Source organism: Dendropsophus ebraccatus, chromosome 9 (genome assembly GCF_027789765.1).
Source record: "Dendropsophus ebraccatus isolate aDenEbr1 chromosome 9, aDenEbr1.pat, whole genome shotgun sequence".
NCBI lineage: Eukaryota > Metazoa > Chordata > Amphibia > Anura > Hylidae > Dendropsophus > Dendropsophus ebraccatus.
In genome coordinates this window covers 80,503,440-80,527,108 of record NC_091462.1, presented here as the reverse complement: position 1 = coordinate 80,527,108, position 23,669 = coordinate 80,503,440, and the positions used below count along the sequence as shown (strand labels likewise).

Here is a 23,669-nt window from a genome sequence, read left to right as displayed (position 1 = left end):
CTACAGCGCGGCGCTTATGAACACAGTCTCCCCCGCTCACAGCATCTCATTACAGATGCTGTCCGGGCGCGGGGGGACTCCGGTAAATGCATTCCACGTCCGTGATCCGTCAGGATCACGGAACGTGGGAATGCAGCCTTAGTCCCCCGGCTGATGTGCGGCTGCCGGAGGTGTCCCATCCTGTCCCCGGCAGCGCGCGCATCAGAGAGATCCCCGTGCGCCGGAAGTCACAGGCACAGGCACACGGGGAGCTCTCTGATGCGCGCGCTGCCGGGGACAGGACGGGACACCCCGGGCAGCCGCACATCAGCCGGGACCAGACCAGAGAGGCTCGACGGGGGAACGGAGGGCAGGTGAGTTGTGTGCTGTTTTTTGTTTTTGTTTTATCTGCTGTGCAGGGGGGGGGGAGAGGGGGACCATATATAAGGTAGGGGGGGAAGAGGGGGACCATCTATAAGGTAGGGGGGGAAGAGGGGGACCATCTATAAGGTAGGGGGGGAAGAGGGGGACCATCTATAAGGGAGGGGGGAAAGAGGGGGACCATCTATAAGGTAGGGGGGGAAGAGGGGGACGATCTATAAGGGGGGACCATCTATAAGGGAGGGGGAGAGGGAAGAGGGGGACCATCTATAGGGGGGGGAAGGGGACCATCTATAAGGGAGGGGGGAAAGAGGGGGACCATCTATAAGGGGGGGACCATCTATAAGGGGGGGGAAAGAGGGGGGCCATCTATAAGGGAGGGGCGGGAGGGGGACTGTCTATAAGGGGGGGGGGGAGAGGGGGACCATCTATAGGGGGGGGAAGGGGACCATCTATAAGGGAGGGGGGAAAGAGGGGGACCATCTATAAGGGGGGGCCATCTATAAGGGAGGGGGGAAAGAGGGGGACCATCTATAAGGGGGGGACCATCTATAAGGGAGGGGCGGGAGGGGGACTGTCTATAAGGGGGGGGGGAGAGGGGGACCATCTATAAGGGGGGGGGGAAGAGGGGGACCATCTATAAGGGGGCATCTATAAGGGAGGGGGGAGAGGGGGACCATGTATAAGGGGGGGAGGGGGACCATCTTTAAGGGAGAGGGGACCATCTATAAGGGAGGGGGAGAGGGGGACCATCTATAAGGGAGAGGGGACCATCTATAAGGGGGGGGAAGAGGGGGACCATCTATAAGGGGGGGGGAGAGGGGGACCATCTATAAGGGGGGGAGAGAGGGAAGAGGGGGACCATCTATAAGGGGGGGGGAGAGGGGGACCATCTATAAGGGGGGGGGAGAGAGGGAAGAGGGGGACCATCTATAAGGGGGGGGGAAGAGGGGGACCATCTATAAGGGAGGGGAAAGAGGGGGACCATCTATAAGGGGGAAAGAGGGGAGAGGGGGACCATCTATAAGGGGAAAGAGGGGGGAGGGGGACCATCTATAAGGGAGGGGAAAGAGGGGGACCATCTATAAGGGAGGGGAAAGAGGGGGACCATCTATAAGGGAGGGGGGAGAGGGGGACCATCTATAAGGGAGGGGGGAGAGGGGGACCATCTATAAGGGAGGGGGGAGAGGGGGACCATCTATAAGGGAGGGGGGAGAGGGGGACCATCTATAAGGGAGGGGGGAGAGGGGGACCATCTATAAGGGAGGGGGGAGAGGGGGACTATCTATAAGGGGGGGGGGGAGAGGGGGACCATCTATAAGGGGGGGGGGGGGGACCATCTATAAGGGGGGGAAGAAGGGGACCATCTATAAGGGGGGAGGAGGGGGACCATCTCCTAAAAGATCAGCACCCTCCTCTCCTGACATCCTCTGTGCTGCTGGGACTTCTCCTATAGGATTAGCACCCTCCTCTCCTGACATCCTCTGTGCTGCTGGGACCTCTCCTATAGGATTAGCACCCTCATCTCCTGACATCCTCTGTGCTGCTGGGACCTCTCCTATAGGATTAGCCCCCTCCTCTCCTGACATCCTCTGTGCTGCTGGGACCTCTCCTATAGGATTAGCCCCCTCCTCTCCTGACATCCTCTGTGCAGAAAGGGACCAAACATTATGTTTATTGGGGACAGCAGTGGGGGGGGGGGGGCAGTAGTGGATTATAATGTGGGCGGATTGACGGGGGGGGGGGGGGGGGGGGGGGCGTCATTCTATAGTTCGCCTCGGGCAGCAGAGAGGCTAGAATCACCCCTGCTCTCATGGCTGTACGAATTGTGAGCAGCGGGGTCTGAATAATGTGACGGACTTCGTTCTGTATTCTCAGGATCTTGTTGTCCGGAAGAAATAGTCTCATTCTGGATGAGTCGACAATAAACCCCAGGAACTGAATCCTTGTGGTTGGAGAGAGGTCTGACTTCTGCAGGTTTATGATGAAGCCTACTTTGACATGTAGGTCCATGGTCATCTGGAGGTGGCACTGTAACATTTCTGGTGACTCTGCTATCAACAGCCAGTCGTCTAGATAGGCTACTAGACGTATTCCTTGAAGTCTTAGTACTGCCACAAGTACGACAGCAATTTTGGTGAAAATGCGAGAGGCTGGTGACAGGCCAAAAGGTAGAGCTCTGAACTGCATGTGATGAGATCTTCCTTGAACCTTGTATGCAACTCTTAGATACTTCTGAGAATTCGCATGAATTGAGACATGCAAAATATGCGCCCTTTAAGTCCAGGGACGCCATCACATCTCCTTGCCGTACGAGACCCACAACAGTTCCATCACAGTACCCATCTTGAACCTGTCTTTTTGCAGAAACTCATTTAAGTAGCGGAGATCTATAATTAATCGCCATTTTTTGTCCGGTTTTGGTACTGGAAATAGTCTTGAATATATACCCTGGCCCCTCTCGTCCGGGGGTACAGGCTCTAATGCACCTTTTTGAAGGAATTCTTTGACCAGACTTTTTACTCTGTAGTCTTCGGAATGGTTTATTACAAATCTGTCTCGAGCAGGTTTTGCAAATTGTAGCGCGTAGCCGTTGGTGATAATGGAGAAAACCCAGCTGTCTGTTGTCACTTCCTCCCACTCTGACAGAAATTCCGTTAGTCTTGCCCCCACTGGAAGAGAAGTCCTGGCGTCAGAATTCTGACTTAGAGGACTCACCCTGCCTCTTTTTGCTTCTATCCTGATATCTGGTTTTGTAGCCCTTATTTGATCTGTCTTGTCCCCATCGAGAGCGAAAACTTCCTCTTCCTCTTTGGGAACGAAAATTTTTGAAGGTTCTTCCTGCATAAGACTGAGGCATGGAAATTGACTTCCCTTTCTTATTTTCTTCAATTGCTTTATCTAGTTCGGAACCTATGAGCCTCACGGGCTCAAATGAAGTAGAGCAGAAGTTAACCTTTGAAGCTGTATCGCCCTTCCACGGCCTCAGCCATATAGCTCTTCTTGTTAAATTATTAACAGCCATGTTTTTAGAGGCTATTTTTACCACATCAACTGGAAACTCACATACAAAATCAGCAGCCATTTTGATAGTTGACATCTGCTCCAGTAACTCCTCACGGTGTACCCCATCTTGAATATCTGCACTCAATTGGCTCAGCCAGAGTCTTAGAGCTCTAGCAATAGGAACTGTGGACAGAGCAGCTTTATTAAGGGAAGATAGGTTAGAGTAAGACCTTTTAAGCAGAGTGTCTGCCCTCTTGTCCATTGGGTCTTTAAGCAGGACGGTTTCATCGCCAGGATAGAAAGTCTTTCTAGCTAGTTTGGCAAAAGCATGATCTACCTTGGCAGGCGCTTCCCACTTTTCGGACCCAGATGGACCGAGTTTGTATACTGTTTGGAACCTTGACCCCATATCTAAGCGCTTGTCCGGTCTTTTCCATTCTTTTTCCATTATGGAAGTCAATACTTGATGGACAGGTAAGACGCAGGACTTCTTTTGGGGAAAGTAGAACAAGCTTGTTTTATCCTGAACGACTGAATCCTCTTTTTTAGACTCCACACATTTCTTGACAAGACTAATTAATTTGTTTATATTCTCTTTATTAAAGAGGTAATAGTCTTCAGAAACCTCACTGTCCGAGTCAGATTCACTACATTCACCGGATTCAGAAGAGGAAGAAATATTATGCTTATCGTGGTGATGTTTAGCCTTCTTAGCAGGAGGGTTAGATACAGATGCTTGAGAGCGTAGTAGAGATATTAGAGATTTTAATTCACCCACTAAGGTCTAAGACTCTTCTTGTGGTGTACATTGGTCACACATATTAGACTCATGCCCAGCTGGAAGTCTCTGAAGGCAGGATATACACAAATTGGATCTGTGTTCATGATTGCGTGCTGATGCTGATCTCCTCAACTGCTCCATACATGTATCACATCACCTGACTGCTCGTCAGGAAGGGGCTGCTCACATCCAGAGCACATTCAGTGACAGGATTTTTCCCTGCGCTGGCTGGAGTGAATTGACATCTAAAAAAGAATAAAATGAAATAAGCTGTATAAAAAATGTGCACCAACCTTAAACAGTTCTCTCCCAGCTCATAGTCACCTTAGACACGCAAGAATCCGGCTGCCCAGGCACAACAAAGGCGCCGAATCCCGGAAATCACGGGATTAAATGCTGAAAAGCACGCCAGCCTGGGCGTACGCAATGCGGCGCTGGAGCGTACGCTATGCAGTGCGAACGCCGAAGCGTACGCTACGCTGCGGACGGCCGCCGAGCGTACGCAATGCGGCGCCGGAGCGTACGCTAAGCAGTGCGAACACCAAAGCATACGCTACGCCGGACGCAGACCACGTCACACGCAACCAGAAGTGAGACCTGCTAGATGGTGGAACGCAAGCTGGCCACACCATGTTAGGTAATACAGAAAGTCTCCGGTTAACAGTGGCATCTGAGCAGGTACCCGGCAAAAGGGGAGAATTTTCAGCACATAATATAAAGATACTTATATACCCAGCGGAACTTACCCGGGGAATATCCTGACTTAGAGCAGGAACGTCTGTATGACGATAACCATCCCGGACAGTCTGGCCAGGGAACCAACACTGACACTTTCAACTGCAACACCGCATAGGCAAGCGTTGCAGCCAAGACCCCGCAAGGCCGTCCTCGGTAATCCCTAGGTGGGCAAGCAGGTGGAACTCACACCTGCTAGAAGGAAAGGACAGAAAAAACCCCAGTGTGGGATGGTTCTTGAGGGATACTTATACATACTGCCTTAATTGCTAATTGCTATTCATTGAGTGTTCTAGGTGGGCGGTCCTGGGAAGGGGACCATAGGATGGAATATCCCTTCTGTGCTGCCTGTGACGAGGAGGAAAATGCTGATGAAAGTGCACCGATCAGGCTAAGGGTGCTATTACATGGAAACGATAATTGTCCGAATCGGCCCTATCCGGCCGATTATCGCTCCTTTTAATAAACACAGCGATTAGCCGATGATCCTCGTCATCGGCTGATCATTGATATAGGTTCTGACCTATAATTGTCAGCCACCGAAATACATCACCTATTCATGGTCCAGGGCTTCTCCTGCTCCTCTTCCCCCCAGGTACTGCGCGCTGCAGCTCTAGAGCAGCCAGTTCTTAGCTGACAGGCTGCTCAGCCAATCACAGGCTGGGACCGCTGCAGCCAGTGATTGGCTGAGTGGCATGTCAGCTATGACAGGCCGCTCTGAAGCTGCAGCGCGCGGGACCTGGGGAGTAGAGGAGCAGGAGGAGCCCTGGACCCGGGATAGGTAATGTACACCAGTTTAGCAAGGGCTGCAAGAACATCGGTAACAATGTCCCTGCAGCCCTTGTTAAACGATTATTGGGCCGTGTAACAGGCCCTGTAAACGAGCGCCGATCTAGCAGATCAGCGCTCGTTTACATTATCGGGCCCCTATCGGCCCGTCTAATAGTACCCTAACTCTGTGCTGGCAGACGATTTACATAGAACAGTACTACAGATGGCCTGTGGAAGAGAGAAGGTGTTAATGATATATTAGGTTTGCAAGATGCTGTATGTGTGGGAAAAAGCAGCAGCAATAAGAGGTTTATGCTAGCTGCTGCTGAAAAGCTAAAGGAAGGAGAAGTGTTCAGAGAGGAGAGGGAAGCCTTGATTTACCTTTGTTGATACATGTTTTCTTGAGCTATTTCCCTGCACTCTTACATGTAGCAAGTGGCTAAAATGTTCGAACTAGTTTAACAAGTGGTAGTATTGAGCAGACTTGCCAAACTGTCTGGGTTTGGCAACGCTCTCCAAACCCAAACACTCAGCATCTGATTTTCAGAGACGAGCGAAGATGGATGCAGTCCTAGGGAGTCCTGGAAAACATGGATACAGCCATAGGCTGTGTCCATGTTTTTCTGGCAGCCATAGGGTCAAATGCCGAGCTGGGAGTCACATGCAGGGCGTGTAGTGAATGCTTTCAAACCTGAACAGTTCAGCAAGGTCGCTGAACACTATTAAGTAGTCATTTTTGGTAAATCAAGAGATTTACAAATATGTTAGGAATTACACTGAACATTAAATGAAAAGAAGTTGTTCCAAACTAAAGTGCATATTTGAAGAAGCACTTTCAGATTTTTTACCCTTTATAATGCACCCTCACCATGACCATTCCTGCAATATCAAAAGAATGATGGTTGACCTCAGGGAGAATAACCAAAACAATGCAGAGATACAATCACATGTTTCAGTGAACTTGAACACTGTGACTCTAAGAACATTTCCCTCTGGGAAGACAAATATGTAAGAGTACTAAGGAAACACCATCATGTGTTTCTCAATGTCAGTGAGCTAGCCGCTCCTTCTACCGGGAAGGAACAACCAAGCTAAGGGGGATCTTCAGTTAACAAAACCACCTTCCAACAAGCCACAGTCAAAAAATTACATGACTTGGGAAATACCCAGGCAATGTATCCACCCACAGACAGCTGTTTTAGGGTATTTGCCCCTCAACAGACTTCTATTTGTATTCCCAAAAAGCAATCTTCCTAGAATCACTGATATTGAGAAACACGTGGTGGCGTCTTTGCTGTGTTTTTACCTTTCTCCCAGCAACCATGATTCTTTTGAATGCACTTACTAGATTTTGTCCTACTAGTCAGAATCCTGTGCAACACTGATGAAGGCCAAATAGCCCAAAACAGCTGTCAGTGGTTGGATACATTGCTTGGCTATTTCCTAAGTCTTGTAATTTTTGACGGTGTCCCCTCAGTATTTTTGCACATTCCTGCAATGTCACGTTTCATCACAACCTTCCTGCAGGAATACATTTTATTACTGTATCTGGGCGATGTGATCAGCCACTATCTTGCCTTTCAGATTTCACTCTGTATTCTCTGACATTCAAATTTGCCATCAATCCAAGGATGCATCTGCACAGCGTTAAATTAACAGATTATGCCTTTACCATCTCTGCCCCTACTGGGAGGACTATAAAAGAATCCTCCTCCCTTCATATCTCAAAATAAGCTAAGAGACAGTAACAGCCCCCCCTTTCCCGAAACAGTCAATGCAACTTTATCATACAGGAAGTTATGGTAGCTGAGATGCTACCCTCTTGATAGTACAATAACACTTGTAATTTCCAGGGGGTCACCATCAGATTGCATGACCCAACTAAAGCAACAGATTCCTGGAATTTTTAGATAGAAAGGACAACTAAATAAGGTAATACTAGTAAATTTATATACAATGGTTGACTATCTGCGCAATAAATAATGACAACAATTTAGAAGTGCTTCTTAAAGAACTAAGATAAAAAATTACAATATCAATAAGTTCTCTACTTTCTTCCCAAAACTTTTAAAGGGGTTGTCTAAGCTTAGAAAAACATGGCTACTTTATTCCAGAAAAAACATCCCTCCTGTCATCAGTTTGGGTGTAGGGTTTTGCAGCTCTCCTCCAGTGAATTGAAAGGAACTGAACTGCAATACCACACACAACCTGGGGACAGGTGTGGTGCTGTTTATGCAAGAAAGAAAGGAAGATCTTTATGAGGCAGCACATATCATTAATAAGTTCAGATAGAATCTAGTGGCCAAGGCAATGCCCTCTGTTGGACCTTTGGGGCATATTACACCAAAAATGCTTGGTAATCTGGGTGGTCAGTTCGATTTTCAGGGGTGGAAAAAGGAAAGAAAATTATTGTAAACTTGCAACCCAGCTGGAGCCCACCAATCCCATATGTTACTTAGTGTAATTATGCAGGTAGTTTGGTCACACATAAAATGTGATAAATATGGTTGAACAAAAAGAGTGCAAGAGCTTTCCTCTACGCTAACTATTAAAGGGCAGCCAGCCATATATTTCCCCTGAAGCGACAATGGTAGAAATAAAGTATTACAGATGAATGGCTATTCATGTAACACACTGACAGCTCAAGTCTGCTAGAAGGGAAAAGGGGGCTCATAGATGCTTTCTGTTGTAGCTCATTGGGGGGGAAGCTTAGACGGTTATAAAAGAACTGAAGATGCAGTATGCTATAAAATAGCCCTAAATACCTATGCATACTCATACCGAATGAATCAGAAGGTAGAACTTTGCCACATCAGAGTCTCCACCTAGGACCACTATAATAAATAATATATCATACTTTAGGAAGGGTTTTTTACAGCAGAGAATCAGAACACTATGAACAGGCTGCAAAAACACACTTCAATGACTTAGACATAAACGCCCCACTAAAATAGCAGAGTGAGCTCAAGAGCTTGTACAGAAGCAGATGCCGGCCAACAGCAGGTGCACCCCAGAAATTGTGACAACTAACTTTCCTTGAAATTAAACTGGAAATTGAGTTGGTTTACGCCTGCCATATGGGTAACACAAACTACAGCAGAGAAGAAAACTCACAATGGCAAGTTAAAGAAACCCTGGTAGGAAATGCACAATTAACCCTTTAGGATGCAGCTGTTTAGGGACACCAAAACTTTTTGTTTGTTTCATCGCTTTCTGACATGTCCTTTTTGTTTTTTTTCATTGATGTGGCTGTATATGGCTTGGCTTTCACAGAATGAGTTAAATGTTTATAAAAAAAACATTTGGGGTTGTGTGTTATGAATTGGAAAAAAATATATATACTTTTTTTGGTGGCTGGTGTGGAAAATCTTTTTTTCATAGCTTTTACTGCAGCATGAATATGGTAACACCAAATTAATGCAGATTTTTACTTTTTTTTTTTTATTATTCTTTTCGTGTGACCATAGAGTGTTTATGTTTTTGTGAGGCATAGTCTTCACTGGCTTCATTTTGTGGTAACTCTTTATTCCATTTATTTGGAAGACAGAAAAAGAAAACAAAAGCTGCAAGAAAGCTGCATTTTTTCCCCCTGGCATTCTTGCAGGATATAAATAAAAAAAATTTGCCGCAGGGCACTGGCAGAGTTGTGCCAATACTAAATACATGTCTTGTTTATTGTTTAAAAGAGAAATTGTTTAATCCATGTGCACCAATCTGCCCCTTCTAATGTATAGTCATCCAACAGGAGTGACATCCCTATAGAGCACCGCCCCTAATATTCATCAGGAGTGGACTAGACGGGCAGATCTGTGCACAGAGGGCGGTAGTCCCGCCCCAAGTACATCAATCCATCTCATTAGCATATGCAAAAGTACACAAAAACTGTGCTGCGGATGAAGGTAAGAAACTTACCTTCATCCTCAGAGTCCTGTGCTCTATATGGACATATCAACAGGTTGGATGCTTTTGGCCACTGTTGACCTCAGCATAAAAGGGGTTTAACAGCTGGCATAATTTTTCTACGATCTCTTTTAGCAGCTGTAATATATTACAAACACCCACTGCCAATAGACTTATATACGTGCTGTGCAGACAGTGCCTACTGTTTGATGGTGGTGTCATGTATGTACAGGGGATACTACTGAGATAAAAAAAAAAACTTTTTTTAAGAATTGTATAAATTCAGAATTATAAAAAAAAGTTATTTGTCTATCTAAATGTATAAGAAAAAAATGTACTGGTGGTGGAAAACAAAAAAAAAAGAGACAATGTTTAAAGTGACAAAAAAGCTGTTGTTTTGTACCTATCATTTCTGATAATAGAATCACCATAAAAATGTATCCATCTGTATATCTACATTTTCATAATCACTGATTTCAGTCCAGAGACAGTAACTTTCTATTTGCAGAGGCATCAGGAAATAGGCTCAGGATTCATTAAAAGAAGATCCGTTGCGGTAAGTGCAGGTTTCGTGTCAGCTAGGCAAGCAATGTTTTTCAATGAGCAGTCTATCTCAATGGCATGGTCAGGTTGAAGGAAAACAATTACAGTGCCGGGGAGATTAGCAATGAACCGTGTTTACCTTAGTCTGTGTAAAATTAAGATTACTTTATTGACATCCTAGAAACTCTTTTACATATAAAAAGTACTGAAATGAGCAATAACTGAATGGAATAATTCCAGAACAAGACTACTGTGCTATGTCAGCATATAATGAAATAGAAGAACAACAATATGTTATATACCGATATGTGAACCAAATAGTCATGGACATAAACTGATGTTTGGCCCCAAGTACACTCATTAATTATATTTTATACCCATTCACAGGAACTCTACACTTACAGAAGAAAACAGATCTGTATGTGAACACTTTCATAAAATATGATACTGCTTACAGACTCACTTGTAAATTGAGGTTTCTCTTTTTTTTACAATGTGTATGGCAAAAGCAGGGGTCTTTTTTGTACAACTGATGACAAATTACAGTATATTAAAAGGGGTTCTCCAGTGGAGAAAGGGTTAAGGCATTTTATTTCCCATGGATGTGAGTAATATGCATGTATTACATATTTTGCCCCTCTGCCTGTTGTGAACCTTCACTCAAACAAATATACAAAATATCACATCCTTAACAACCCAGAATGCAGAAGTTTAAAGGAGAAGTCCGTGGAAAATTTTTATTAAAGTATTGTATTGCCCCCCAAAAGTTATACAAATCACAATAATACACTTATTATGGGAAATGCTTAAAAAATGCCCTTTCCCTGCACTAACTACTGCATCAAGGCTTCACTTCCTGGATAAAATGGGGATGTCAGAACCCGACTCCAAGAGCTGTGCAGCTGTGTCTGTTGGAGAGGATGATGGCAGAGGGATGCTCAGTGCCCCTCCAGTGCCCTGTGTCCCTCAGTGTCCCTCTGCCATCATCCTCTCCAGCAGCCACAGCCCGCACAGCTCTGGGAGTCGGGTCGTGACATCACCATTTTATCCAGGAAGTGAAGCTTTGATGCAGTAGTAAGTGCAGGGAAAGGGCACTTTATAAGCATTTTCCATAATAAGTGTATATTGGTGATTTGCATAACTTTTGGGGCACAACACAATACTTTAATAAAAATTTTCGCCGGACTTCTCCTTTAACTTGCTTCCTAAGTGTAGTCATAGTGTGAGTGGTGGCTGGACAAGGCTGAACCAGTGTGTGACACCAGTGAGATCAGACAAGAGAGTATTTAACAATCCAGGTCAAGCACTGGAGAAATGATATCTTACCCACTAAAATGGTGAATGGAACCGCAGAGCAAGCAGCAGCTGCCAGAATTGAGCAGGACCTGGCAGTGAAGTAAGAAATAGATGCTGGTGGGAGAAAGTGTACAAAGCTGATCTTACTATGGAGCTGGACTGTTATTACATAGGCAGACCATCAGCAGATCTAGCAGAAAAAGTGATGGCAGGAAACCCAAAAAACTAAAATAAATTTTATAGGTCTATTTTTACATTTGTATCATGGTTTCCATTTAAATTCCAGCCATAACCACTGTCATGTTAAAACATACATGCACAGTTTGAACAAACACTAATGGGATTCAGTGGCATTATGGCATTTTAGATGGCATAAATAATGCTGCAGACTACATTACACTTCACAAAAATATCAGAAATCTTAAAGGGGTTATCCGGAGAGCATAAAAGGTCCTACCATTTCTGCACCTCAGCATCATGTTGCGCTTTATGTCCAATGCTGCAGCAACATCAGGCAGCTACTAGACATTGAATGTGGGCATGGTTTCGCCTGCGCACAATGCTTGCAACATGCACCCATTTTCATCCGAGATGACCAAATGTCCTTCCTAGTAGGACTTTTTCTACTCTCTGAATAAACCTTGAAGCTGTAGTGTGAACAAAGGATGAGAGAAAATCTACCGTAAAAACTACAAGTGTGAACACATCTAAACTTCCTTACACATGTTCCTCAGATGGAACAATTACAAGTAAACCATGTACAGGTATATTTTCTCAAAAAGAGTGTGTACTGACAGTTGTCACAATCATAACCCCCATCACCACACTTACTAGGAATGGTCCCATCACAAACTAATGCGCAGTCTGTAGCTTACGTAGCCCCTACTGTCCCATTGTAACCGTTATTACCTTAAAGTGTACCTGTCGTTATACCTTTCAAAATCTAAATCAACAGATGTGATATAAAGCAAGTTTGAAATTTACATTCATTTTTTTTTTTTAGTTATCATGTAAAACACGGCACTTCCTGTTTTTTCCCCCCAAAGAATCAGAAAACAGGTCCAGTGTTTCCCAGGCCATCTGAATGCTCACAGGTAAGCCAGTCATGTGACTGATGGACACATTGAGCCGTGACTCTCTGTACTGGCCAAAATTCCTGTGTTTAGTCTATTTTTTTATTTTTTTTTTAAACCTGAACAAGTCAGAAAATCTGCCTTCAGGAGACTGGACCTGGATTTCTGGTATGTTCAGCTTTGCTTTACAGCATGATAACAAAAAATAAATAAATAATGAATGTATATTGCAAACTTGCTTTATATCACATCTACTGTTGATTTAGATTTTGAAAGTTATAACGACAGCGACACTTTAAAATTAAATGGTGTGGAAGCAGCAATTGGCATGAATTGAATACCACCTTTACATGATGCAGACTATGCAGGGTTAAAAGCAGACTCACTATTTATCATCCGTGCTTAGTAGAGAACAACTAGTAGAAGACGATGATGTGAAAACACTAACCTTTCCTTTCCAGCAGCTGAATTGTGGTTTAATGTTTACGCTGAAAATATCCCTTTGTGGCTCTTTGCTCCGTTTTGTAACATTTACACTTAAAGATCATGACTTTTATACGGATATAACATCACTGCCAATTGAATACAGCCGCTAAAGTAACACTTAACCTTCACAATAAAAGTGTTCAGCTAATTCAAGGAGCAGTACCAAGTCCTAATTGTTTAAATGGACCATGTCTCTAAAAATAAAATAAAGACATTCAAATCTTGGTCATTAAAGCCTCCAAGTTTTTCTCTATGATTTAGCAGTTTTGTCTTTTAAAGGGGTTGTCAAGGATTAGACAACTATTGCTGGTTTCTTCAAAAAGCAGCTCCACAGCTCTACACAGGTTGGGTCTGGTACTGCAGCTTAGACCTATTAACTTTAATATTGCTGAGCTGCAATACCAGACACAACAATATACAAGAGTGGTGCTGTATCTGGAAAAAAAAAACTGATATTCATCAACGACAACTAATGATAACCAATAAAGTGCCCATGCGAGCTGTCACTCTGCTGTCTAGAGCTTCTGAATGGCATAAAAATCTACACCAATACAGAAATGAAATCTTGATAACAATATATACAATATTCATAGTCTGTGAAAATCTGAGAGACAGACCCTGTGCAAAATGTATGACTTAAATATCATGCTAAAATAAATATTAGGAAATCTTATACAGAAATCACAAGTTAATTTTTTGTAATCTAGATTTATTTATTTTTTTAATTATAGCTGGCATATTCAACATATCTATGCGAATGACCCCAGCACTTTAACCCCTCAAATGCCAAACCATTTTAGCCCTTAATAACAAAGTTGAGTCATAGCGTTTAATGGGTATATCCTCAGCTGCATGTTTTGGATGCTATACTTCAGGGGTGTCAAAAACAAATACACAGTGGGCCAAAATTAAAAAATTGGACTAAGTCGCGGGCCAACCTCATATTTAATGAAGATTGCATGCAACGTTCCTGGAACTACCTATCCTAAAGTAATTGTCCCCACATGGTAGTTACCCATTATATCCCTCAAGCAGTAGGTAATCACATAATTGTGCCCCATGAAGTATCCCCCACCCCCCATAGTGCCCCACATACTAGCAAGGCCTACTATTAGAGCCCCACATAGTAGCCAGCCCTTCCAATAGTGGCCAATATAGTAGCCAGCCCTCCAAATATTGTCTTATATAGAAGTCAGTCTCTAAAATAGTCTCATATAGTAGCCAGTCCTCCCCAATAATCTCTTATATAGAAGTCTTAACCTCTTCGGGACCAGGCTAATTTTCGTTTTTGCGTTTTCGTTTTTTCCTCCTTGTGCTTAAAAGGCCATAGCAGTTGCATTTTTACACCTACAGACCCACATGAGCCCTTATTTTTTTGTGTCACTAATTGTACTTTGCAATGACAGGCTGAATTTTTGCATAAAGTATACTACGAAACCAGAAAAAAATTCAAAGTGTGGTGAAATTGAAAAAAAAAAAACACATTTCTTTTATTTGGGGGGAATGTGTTTTAACGCCATTCGCCCTGGGGTAAAACTGACTTGTTATGCATGTTCCCCAAGTCGTTACGATTAAAACGATATATAACATGTATAACTTATATTGTATCTGATGGCCTGTAAAAAATTCAAACCATTGTTAACAAATATACGTTTCTTAAAATCGCTCCATTCCCAGGCTTATAGCGCTTTTATCCTTTGGTCTATGGGGCTGTGTGAGGTGTCATTTTTTGAGCCATGATGTTTACTTTCTATCGATACCTTGATTGCGCATATACGACTTTTTGATCGCTTTTTTATACTTTTTTTTTTGGATTTGATGTGACCAAAAATGCGCAATTTTGCACTTTGGGATTTTTTTTGCGCTGACGCCGTTTACCGTGCGAGATCAGGAATGTGATTAATTAATAGTTCGGGCGATTACGCACGCGGCGATAGCAAACATGTTTATTTATTTATTTGTTTACTTTTATTTATAACCTGGGAAAAGGGGGGTGATTGAGACTTTTATTGGGGGAGGGGGCTTTTTACTAATGACAACACTTTTTTTTTTTTTTTTTTACCCATATACTAGAGGCCCCCCTGGGGGACTTCTAGTATATACACTGTGATCTCTCATTGAGATCTTTGCTGTATAGATATACAGCAAAGATCAATGAGATCGGCACTAATTTGCTTTCGGCTGCTGCAGCCGAATACAAACGAGTGCCGAGTCGGGGACGGCGCCATCTTGGACGAGTCCCCGGCCGGCATAAGACAGGGAGATTGCTCCTCTGGGACAACGTCCCGAAGGAGCGATCTCCGCCACTAGACACCAGGGAAATGCTGTATCCGGTAATCGGATGCAGCTGTCATGTTTGACAGCTGCATCTGATTACTGTATTAGCGGGCACGGCGATCGGACAGTGCCCGCTAATACCGGCGGTCCCGGGCAACAAGCAGCACCCAGGACCGTCGCGCGGCCCCGCACTGAACGCCCGCACCCGCGCGAGGACGTACAGTTACATCCTCGCGCGGGAAAGGGTTAAATAGTCTCTTATACAATACCACCCCTCCCCCACAGTTTTATATTATAGCCAGCTCTCTCCAATAGTCTTAGAAAGTAGTCAGATCTCCCCAATAGTGTCTTATATAGTAGCCAGCTCTCCAAATAGTCTCTTATATAGTAGCCAGTCTGAGCAGCTGTCTGGACCACCCATATTATAATCTGCTGCAACGTCAGGTGGGCCAGATTTAATACAGCAATGGAAAAGCTCAGCTGGCCAAAAATAATTGCACTGCGGGCCAGAGTTTAACATGACTGCTTTACTTTGTCTTTACGAATTTGAAGAACAAAAATAAGCAGGTGTAAACCCAAAAACATGTGTATCAAACATGGTGAGAATACTAAACGTGTGAATATACACTTAGGCATTCAGAACATTTGGTTTACATTATTTTTTGTAAATTTGTATGGCAGAAATACTTTATTTTTCTGTCTTTTAGAGGGGATTATTACTGTCTGGGTACAGATGAGTGTGGATAAACTGTTAAGGGAGCAAGCGGAGCCCTTTTACTTTGTTTGCGCCATAATCAGAATTTATCAAAATAATTGAGTGGTTTGTGTTTCCCATCCTCTCCATTACTGTCCAGTAACTTAAAATATCACATATTCTGCTGTTTCTGAATTTTTGTTTTATCTGTTTTACATGTTATTCAGAATAATAACCAATTGTCTGCATTTCTATGATTTCTTATGGGAAAATTTGCTTTGGTTTAAGAGTGGATTTGGATTACAAGCACAGTCCGGAACAAATTATGCTCGTTATCCAAGGCACCACTGTGTATGTATGTATATATATATATATATATATATATATATATATATATATATATATACACACACACACACCAGCTGTATCTTCAGGCCCCTCCTCCTCTGGCTGTCAAGCAGTCCGGAGGAGGCGACAACCTTAAGTTGCAGCAGTGGCTGAAGGACCAGAGAACCAGATAGCTAGAGACCTGGAAACTGAAAGCACGGATATATACAACTGTGCTGTCAGTTTCCCTTTATCTTTCTCAGACACACAAACCTCTGTTTACACAGGAGGATTTGTAGCATTTGCCTGGTCTTCAGCTGATCGTGGTCACTTTTGCACAGGTTAATTATCAGCCACAGGAGGGTTTCTAGCAATGCTCCTTGCCGATAAGTGTCCCGTGTATAAGGCCCTTAAACTGATGAACAAATATTGCTTTAAGCTAAGTATTAAAACTGCTAAGACCTTTGCTGAGTACAGCCATGTGTTAATCTTTCTGCAATTAGGTGGTAAAAACTGTCCTGAGCAGATCAGTCATTAACTCCGGGGCCTGAAACCCTTTTGATATGTGCTGGAATCGTTCCCTGGCTGAAGCCTCCTACCTTGCCAAAGCTTGGATTTTCGCTGCATGGCGCTCCTCCTGTTCTGCCACTTTCTTCCTCAGGTTGTCAATTTCCAGCCTGAGTGCTGAAGAATGTTCCATCTCTGAATCAAGCAGGTTTCTCAGTGATCTGGAAAAAGAGAAAACCATCTGCCACATCTTGCAAAGGCTGCATTTCCTCCAAAATGTTTGAACGAGAGAGGAAAAAGTAGTTATAAAGAAGTTAAGATCCAAAGCAAAGTATATGCTAGCAACCATTTCTTTATCTTTTCCTTACTTTTTCTTGGTAGAAAATATATTTTTAATTTTGGTACTAAAAAGCAGGTATGTAAACTTCTGTCCCATTTTCCTTGTTTTCAATCCAAACAAAAATAAGCAACTTTGCAAATAAAGTATCCTACCAATTTGTGTATACAGCTACTATGCAGAATTTTGTATCTCCGCAGTTACAGACATCTAATAAACCCATCATATAATAGATATAGATTATGCAGCCATATATCACTCAAATCATTTTCTTGACAGCCTCAAGACAGGAGGCACATAGAAAGCAGTAAGGGCCCTATTACACCAACAGATTATCTGAGAGATTTTTTAAGCCAAAGCCAGGAATGGATTTGAAAAGAGGAGAAATCTCAGTCTTTCCTTTACGACCTGTTCTGTTTATAGTCCATTCCTGGCTTTGGCAGATAATCTGTTGGTGTAATAGGACACAAAACCAAAAGATTACACTTATCAAAAGACTTTGTAGTCAGTAACACTGGAGACACAAAGGTCTAAATAAGAACTGTAGACATAATCAGAAATTTTAATCAAGACTATTCTCAAAGAGGTAATTTTATTTAGATCCACTAAAAAAAAAACATTTGACCAAAAATGGATTATATAAATGTATTACAGTGCATAGAACAATTTCTCAATAGGTCAATAGCTTCTCTCCAGCTGGTGTAAAGATTCCCCCCGAACTTTGCTCTCTCTTTTCCACCCTAAACTTTTGTGTAAGGGTGTTATTACACGGGCCGATAAAGGGCCGATAATAACAGTAAACAAGCGCCGATCTGCTGGATCGGCGCTTGTTTACTGGGCCTATTACACGGCCCGATTATCGTTTAACAAGGGCTGCAGGGACATCGATACCGATGTCCTTGCAGCCCTTGCTTAACTTTATACATTACCTATCCAGGCCGCAGGGCTCCTCTTGCGATCTTCTTCTCCCCGGGTCCCGCGCACGCCAGCTTCAGAGCGGCCTGTCTCAGCTGACAGGCAGCTCAGCCAATCACTGGCTGCAGCGGTCCCATGCAGTGATTGGCTGAGTGGAGCGCACGGGACTCGGGGAGAACACCGCAAGAGGAGCCCTGCAGCCTGGATAGGTAATGTAAATAGTAAGCTGTCGGCCGCGCACCGCTATTACATGTAACGATGCGGGGCGGTGCCCGAAAAATATAGGTTCAAACCTATATCAACTGCCACTTCCTACTGTTATCTCTAAAAGGTGTCAAACATTACTATTTTTTGGGGGTCCCACCTGTGGGGTGGAGATGGAAGGGGTAGGTCTACAACTGGCCATATAACAGTGACATCATTTGGAAGTGCCAAGAAGGGTGGATGATGTTTAGGGGAGGTCTTAGAATTGGCGTCTGACGTGTTATCATGTGATTGATCACTGGTTATCAATATGGCCACTTTACCCATTAACAGCCACTTTGGAGGATGAGTGTCGCTACTTGATGAGGTCAATGGGGCGTACTATAAATAAGACCCCTGGTGGGGTGCCGCCTTCACATAAGCCCTCCTCCTGATGAAGCCCATGTCTGGGTGAAACTAGTCGAGGGGCTATGCGGCTTTATTTTTAATTTCATTGCACCAATAGCTTAGCCAGACAGTAAATGAAACAAATTAGATAGTCAGTAGACTGCAGTTACGTATGACTATACTAAATATAAAACAATACTGAAGTTGATATGGCTCTAGGAGCAGTGTGGTTTTAATGAGCACAAGTTATATATACCACTTCTTAGTTGAAAGCCATTAAAAGTTACGTTTTATCTAGTGGAAGGTCCTACTGCATGTGATTTGGGCTTCTGGCCCTTCTGTTTGTGTAAATTTTTCCCACCTTTAGGGGCACAGATTACGTTGGGGAGAGAAGACTTGGACATGTGTGATTTCAGGTGACTGACCAAGACACATTTATTTTTTTTTTTTAGAAATAAGCTGCCACCAGAGAAGTATAGCAGAGGCTTAACATCCCTCCCTCCACGAGGAGCAAATTTACGCTCTGCCAAGCTGGTGTATGGCCACCTTATGGCTACATTCACGCTGCATTTTGTATTTATGTTTCACTGCTCCATTTCAATATGTTCAGTTTTGCTGTATACAAAAGTAAAGTGTAGTTATCAAAGTTGTTGTACATGGCAAAACAAAACACTGAACAATTTGTTTAATGTTGGTAAAATGTAAACCTTGAACAGGATAGATACCTATATGCATTATATGCATATAAAACCTATACATTTAATGTAAACACAAAAGGAGTGTGAATGTAGCCTAACAGACAGGGCAGAAAGCCTGGATGAACTTATTTTTCTTTAGAAGCTAAATGGACTGCTATTTTGAAAGTTTTTGCTATTTTGCATTTAGGAAACCAATGAACAGTTAAAAAAAAGCTCCAAAAAGAAAATGTAGGTATGATTTTCTTTCCTTGTCTAAAGATCTCATCATGGGTAACATCTGTATGGATAAGGTATGTTATCTAATGTGTTTTCTCCAAGTTCATTTATATCCTTCTGCAAAAACATAAGCGAACAATTTGACTTATGGTCCACTTACACATACAGATAAATCAATAAAGCGCATATTTAGCGAATGACAAACAATGATTTTTTTTGTTCTTTTAAACGATAGGCATTTAGACAAGAAGAGAAAACCCTATAAAAAGTTGTTAATTTGATAGTAATTGTGTTCACATATATTCTGTGAATATTTGTAATTGCATTTGTATCTATATACTGTAAACAATGAGTGTTTATACTGAATGACTTGAGAACTATTGGCAGGTTAGACAAATCTAACCTGCTCATATGTCCCAATTGCACAGGAGATGCTGAGGAGGAAGGTATGGCTCTTACCTTCCTCCTCTGCGTTGTTCCGATGCAGTTAGTTGTGTTGCTTATGGTCCAGTGATACTGTTAGGAGCACTAGGAGGGGCATTAGGCGCACTGCCTGCCCCCATAGTGCCGATCTGGTCCATCCCCGGCCAACCCGCTCTATTCATTATAATTAGAAAGGAGCAGGTAATGTATCCTGTGGGCGGCGGGGGGTTAAAGGGGCCAGGTTACATACTCGCAGTGGAATAACGCGGCCCCTTTAACCCTTCGCCACCCGCAGACCACAGCATACATTACCTGCTCGGCACTGATTGGCTGAGTGGGACCAACGGGAGCTGGGAGCCTCACATGCAGCCGCGGCGCTGAGCAGGTAGTGTATGCTGCGGGCTGCAGAGGGTTAAAGGGGCTGCGTTACATACTCGCAGCAGAAGGAAATTTCCACTGCGGGTATGTAACCCCATTGACAATCACACTACCAGGATTCGCAGCGGATTTCGCTGTGTGAAATCCGCTGTGAATCCGGTACGTGTGAAGCTACCCTAACAATGGTTTTGAGGTCAGCTCAAAAGATGCCAACAACAACATACAAATGAATTTTCAAACGTAGCTTGATCGTTGCATCGTTTACACCAGAACATCGGTGCACAATAATCGGCCTGTTTAAAAGGCCTTTAAGGGGGCATTCACACGTACAGGATCTGCAGCCGATTTGATGGTGCACATTCTAAGTTGCAGATTCAAAGCTTATCGGCGGCATCAAATCTGCTGCAGATCCTGTGTGAACACAAACTAGGCTATGTTCACACTACGTATGGAGACTGGCCGTTCCGTGACTGCAGTACCGGCCGGATGATGTTTCGGCCGCAGGGTTCTGATGCGGGCGCATCAGCGCGCGCCTGCATCAGAACCTCCCATAGCACACAGTGAAGCAAGCGTCCGGAGCCTCTAGCTTCAGTGTGTGAACTGACAGGGTTTCCTACGGCCGCAATTCATTGAATTGCGGCTGCAGCAAACTGACATGTCAGTTATTTGCGGCCCCGTGCAGGATCCCGGCCAGAGCGCATACAATGTGTATACGCTCCGGCTGGGATCCCATAAAACAATAGGCATTGTTCACCCATACACAGTACAGCCGTTGTTGCCGATGGCAACAACGGCCGTACTTTTACGTAGTGTGAACATAGTCTCACTGTTTATTTGGCACCAATATTTATATGTAAGATAGGGAAATTACATTATATGCCTCATTTGAGGAAAAAGACTGAATAGTGGAAATCTCTGTGCAGTGCAGCAGAATTTGCAAGCAACAGGAATAAAGTATGTAGCTCTGACTACCATTGATTTCTTTGGCTCTAAACAGAGTACATAGACATAGCTGCACAGTAGTGTTTTACCCCAACTAAAATCAATAGGAAAAACTACATAAAAGCCTCCAAAGACAGATATTTCAGTAATTTAAGAAGGAATTTCTTAAGAGCATATAAACGCACAGCGCACTACTGCACTGGGTAATGGGAATTCATAAATTTTTATTCACTCCCATGTACCTCCTTGTTGGTGTGTTATCTTATACTTATAATGAAAGAGCAGGCAAACACGGCACTAATGCTCTGCATGACTGATCTAGGGGTCAGCAGATACAATGGTTGACGACACTGACATTTTATCATGGACGTAGAAGACGTTACTGAAAAGGAAATTAACCAAGATAATTAAAACCTACGTGTTCTGCTCTTCAAGTTCATCTTTCCTGTTCATCATGAGCACAACAGCTTGGCGGAGTTCACCTAAAGAAATACAACAAAATCCATTTACTATTATTGTACAAGGAGACGTTTCAAATAGACAAAGGGACATTTTGTTACTTGGAAAGAAAGGAATGAAATAAAGAGAAACTTTAGAGTAGGCAACACACTTCCGGCTTGTGTGCGGCTAATGAATTCATTCTGTGTTCATATGTAAACCAGGCAACCGCGTCACTGAATAATCCTAATTCCAATTATAGGATTCATTTCTAATATCCTATGCCATATCATGAAAATCCTATTCCTGGCTTCGATTTCACTGAAAAGTTAAAAATAATCGGTTCACATGGCACTCATTTCTTGACTCCCTGCCAGCCTGTGCTATGTGTAGTTATGCTAAAACAAACCTGTTTCTTCTTTACTTGCCTGTCATCGAACTCTCAAAATGGAACACTGTGCTCATCTGTATAAGAAAAGAACAGGATGCCGCCTTCCCAAACGTGGCTATTTACAGAGATGTAACTTTATTTATTGCACCGCCTCTGATAGATTTAATACTAGAAATATCAGATAGAAGTGGGTAAATGAAATGACTTTGTCCAGATATGGTGATTTCTAGATGGCTGGTAATTCTCAGTTATTATGGGCACTAGTTTAGCATCTGTGGCTTGGTGCAGGAGCTAGGAAACATAAACATGCAGCATTTGCATTACGTCAGGTCCCAGCCATATGTGGCTTATTTATTGCAGGACGAGATCTACCCACTAATAACATCCAGTGTACTATATTAATACTCTGCAACCAAAAATAATTACTTGTGGGGCAGAAATTAAAAAAGAAAGTACAAAAAAAAAACTGCATTAAAAAAATATATTTTGGCCCACAATGAGACTTAAAAACTAGTGTTGATCTCTTGTACTATGCATTGCAGTGTAGTACAACTGTATTGCTTTCTGCATGCCTTTGACAGGGTATACTATGTGGAATGTAGCGTTCTTTTGTGACCCCCTGATATGTCATCAATGTAATGAAGGTAAACCACTAAGTTATATATATATATATATATATATATATATATATATATATATATATATATATAATTTATTTATTTATTTATTTATTTATTTTTAACACACATTGGCTTTGTAACCCTTTTTGGGCCTGTAGACTTCCTTTGACATCTTCATAGAAATCCTTTTAAAATGGTTTTCACATAGGGTCTGGTAGGGTTTAACACCATTTTTTCACCCATGAAATTCACATAAAAACAAAAAACAGAAGGGATTGGAAATGGGGAAAATATCCACAATACAAGTAAGGGTGCCTTTATACAGAGAAATTTATCTGACAGATTTTTAAAGCTAAAGCCAGGAACAGACTACAAACAGGGAACAGGTCATAAAGAAAAGACTGAGATTTCTCCTCTTTTCAAAGCCATTGCTAGTTTTGGCTTAAAGCGTAACTGTCATATTTTTTTTTTATTGCAGAAATCAGTAGTATAAGCGATTTTAAGAAACTCTGTCATAGGTTTTATCAGCCAAAAAAAGCCTCCTTCTGTACTCAAGAAGCAATCTCCCAGCCTCCCCCCCTGACTTCTTATCTGTGCATTATCAGGCAAACACGTCTTCATTACAGAGAAGCCAGTGAAGACGGGCTCTGCTCTCTCCATTCTATCCTTATGGAGGGGGGAGCAGGAAGAGGTGACATGAAGGTCAGCTGTTTGTAGACTGTCTGGGCACCTAAACCGCAGGATTCTGGGGTCAGAAAGGTCAGTGTTTATCTATGAACTTACTGAGAGAAGATTGCAGGGTGTTGTGCTTTGCAAGACTGCTCTGTGTTCAGTCACTCCTAACAGCCCCTCACCTCTCCATAGCCACATAATGGAGACAGAAATCCTGCTGCTTCTGAAGTCAGGGGGGAGGCTGGGAGATTGCTTTTTCAGTACAGAAGGAAACTCTTTTGGTTTATAAAAC

At 43.1% G+C, this 23,669-nt stretch overlaps 1 protein-coding gene across 5 annotated transcripts in view; it reads right to left on the bottom strand.

Moving 5' to 3' along the window:
• SNX29 (sorting nexin 29) overlaps nucleotides 1-23,669 on the bottom strand; it is a 394,719-nt gene that overhangs the window by 281,597 nt on the left and 89,453 nt on the right. For all 5 annotated transcript variants that reach the window (XR_011364568.1, XM_069983707.1, XM_069983706.1 and 2 more), the window contains 2 exons: nucleotides 21,675-21,738; nucleotides 16,849-16,977 (listed from right to left, as the gene is read on the bottom strand). Coding sequence is in view for 4 of the 5 variants with exons in the window: in XM_069983707.1 (XP_069839808.1) it covers nucleotides 16,849-16,977; nucleotides 21,675-21,738 (193 nt within the window). In the remaining variant the exon portion in view is untranslated. The remainder of the gene's footprint in view (nucleotides 1-16,848; nucleotides 16,978-21,674; nucleotides 21,739-23,669) is intronic.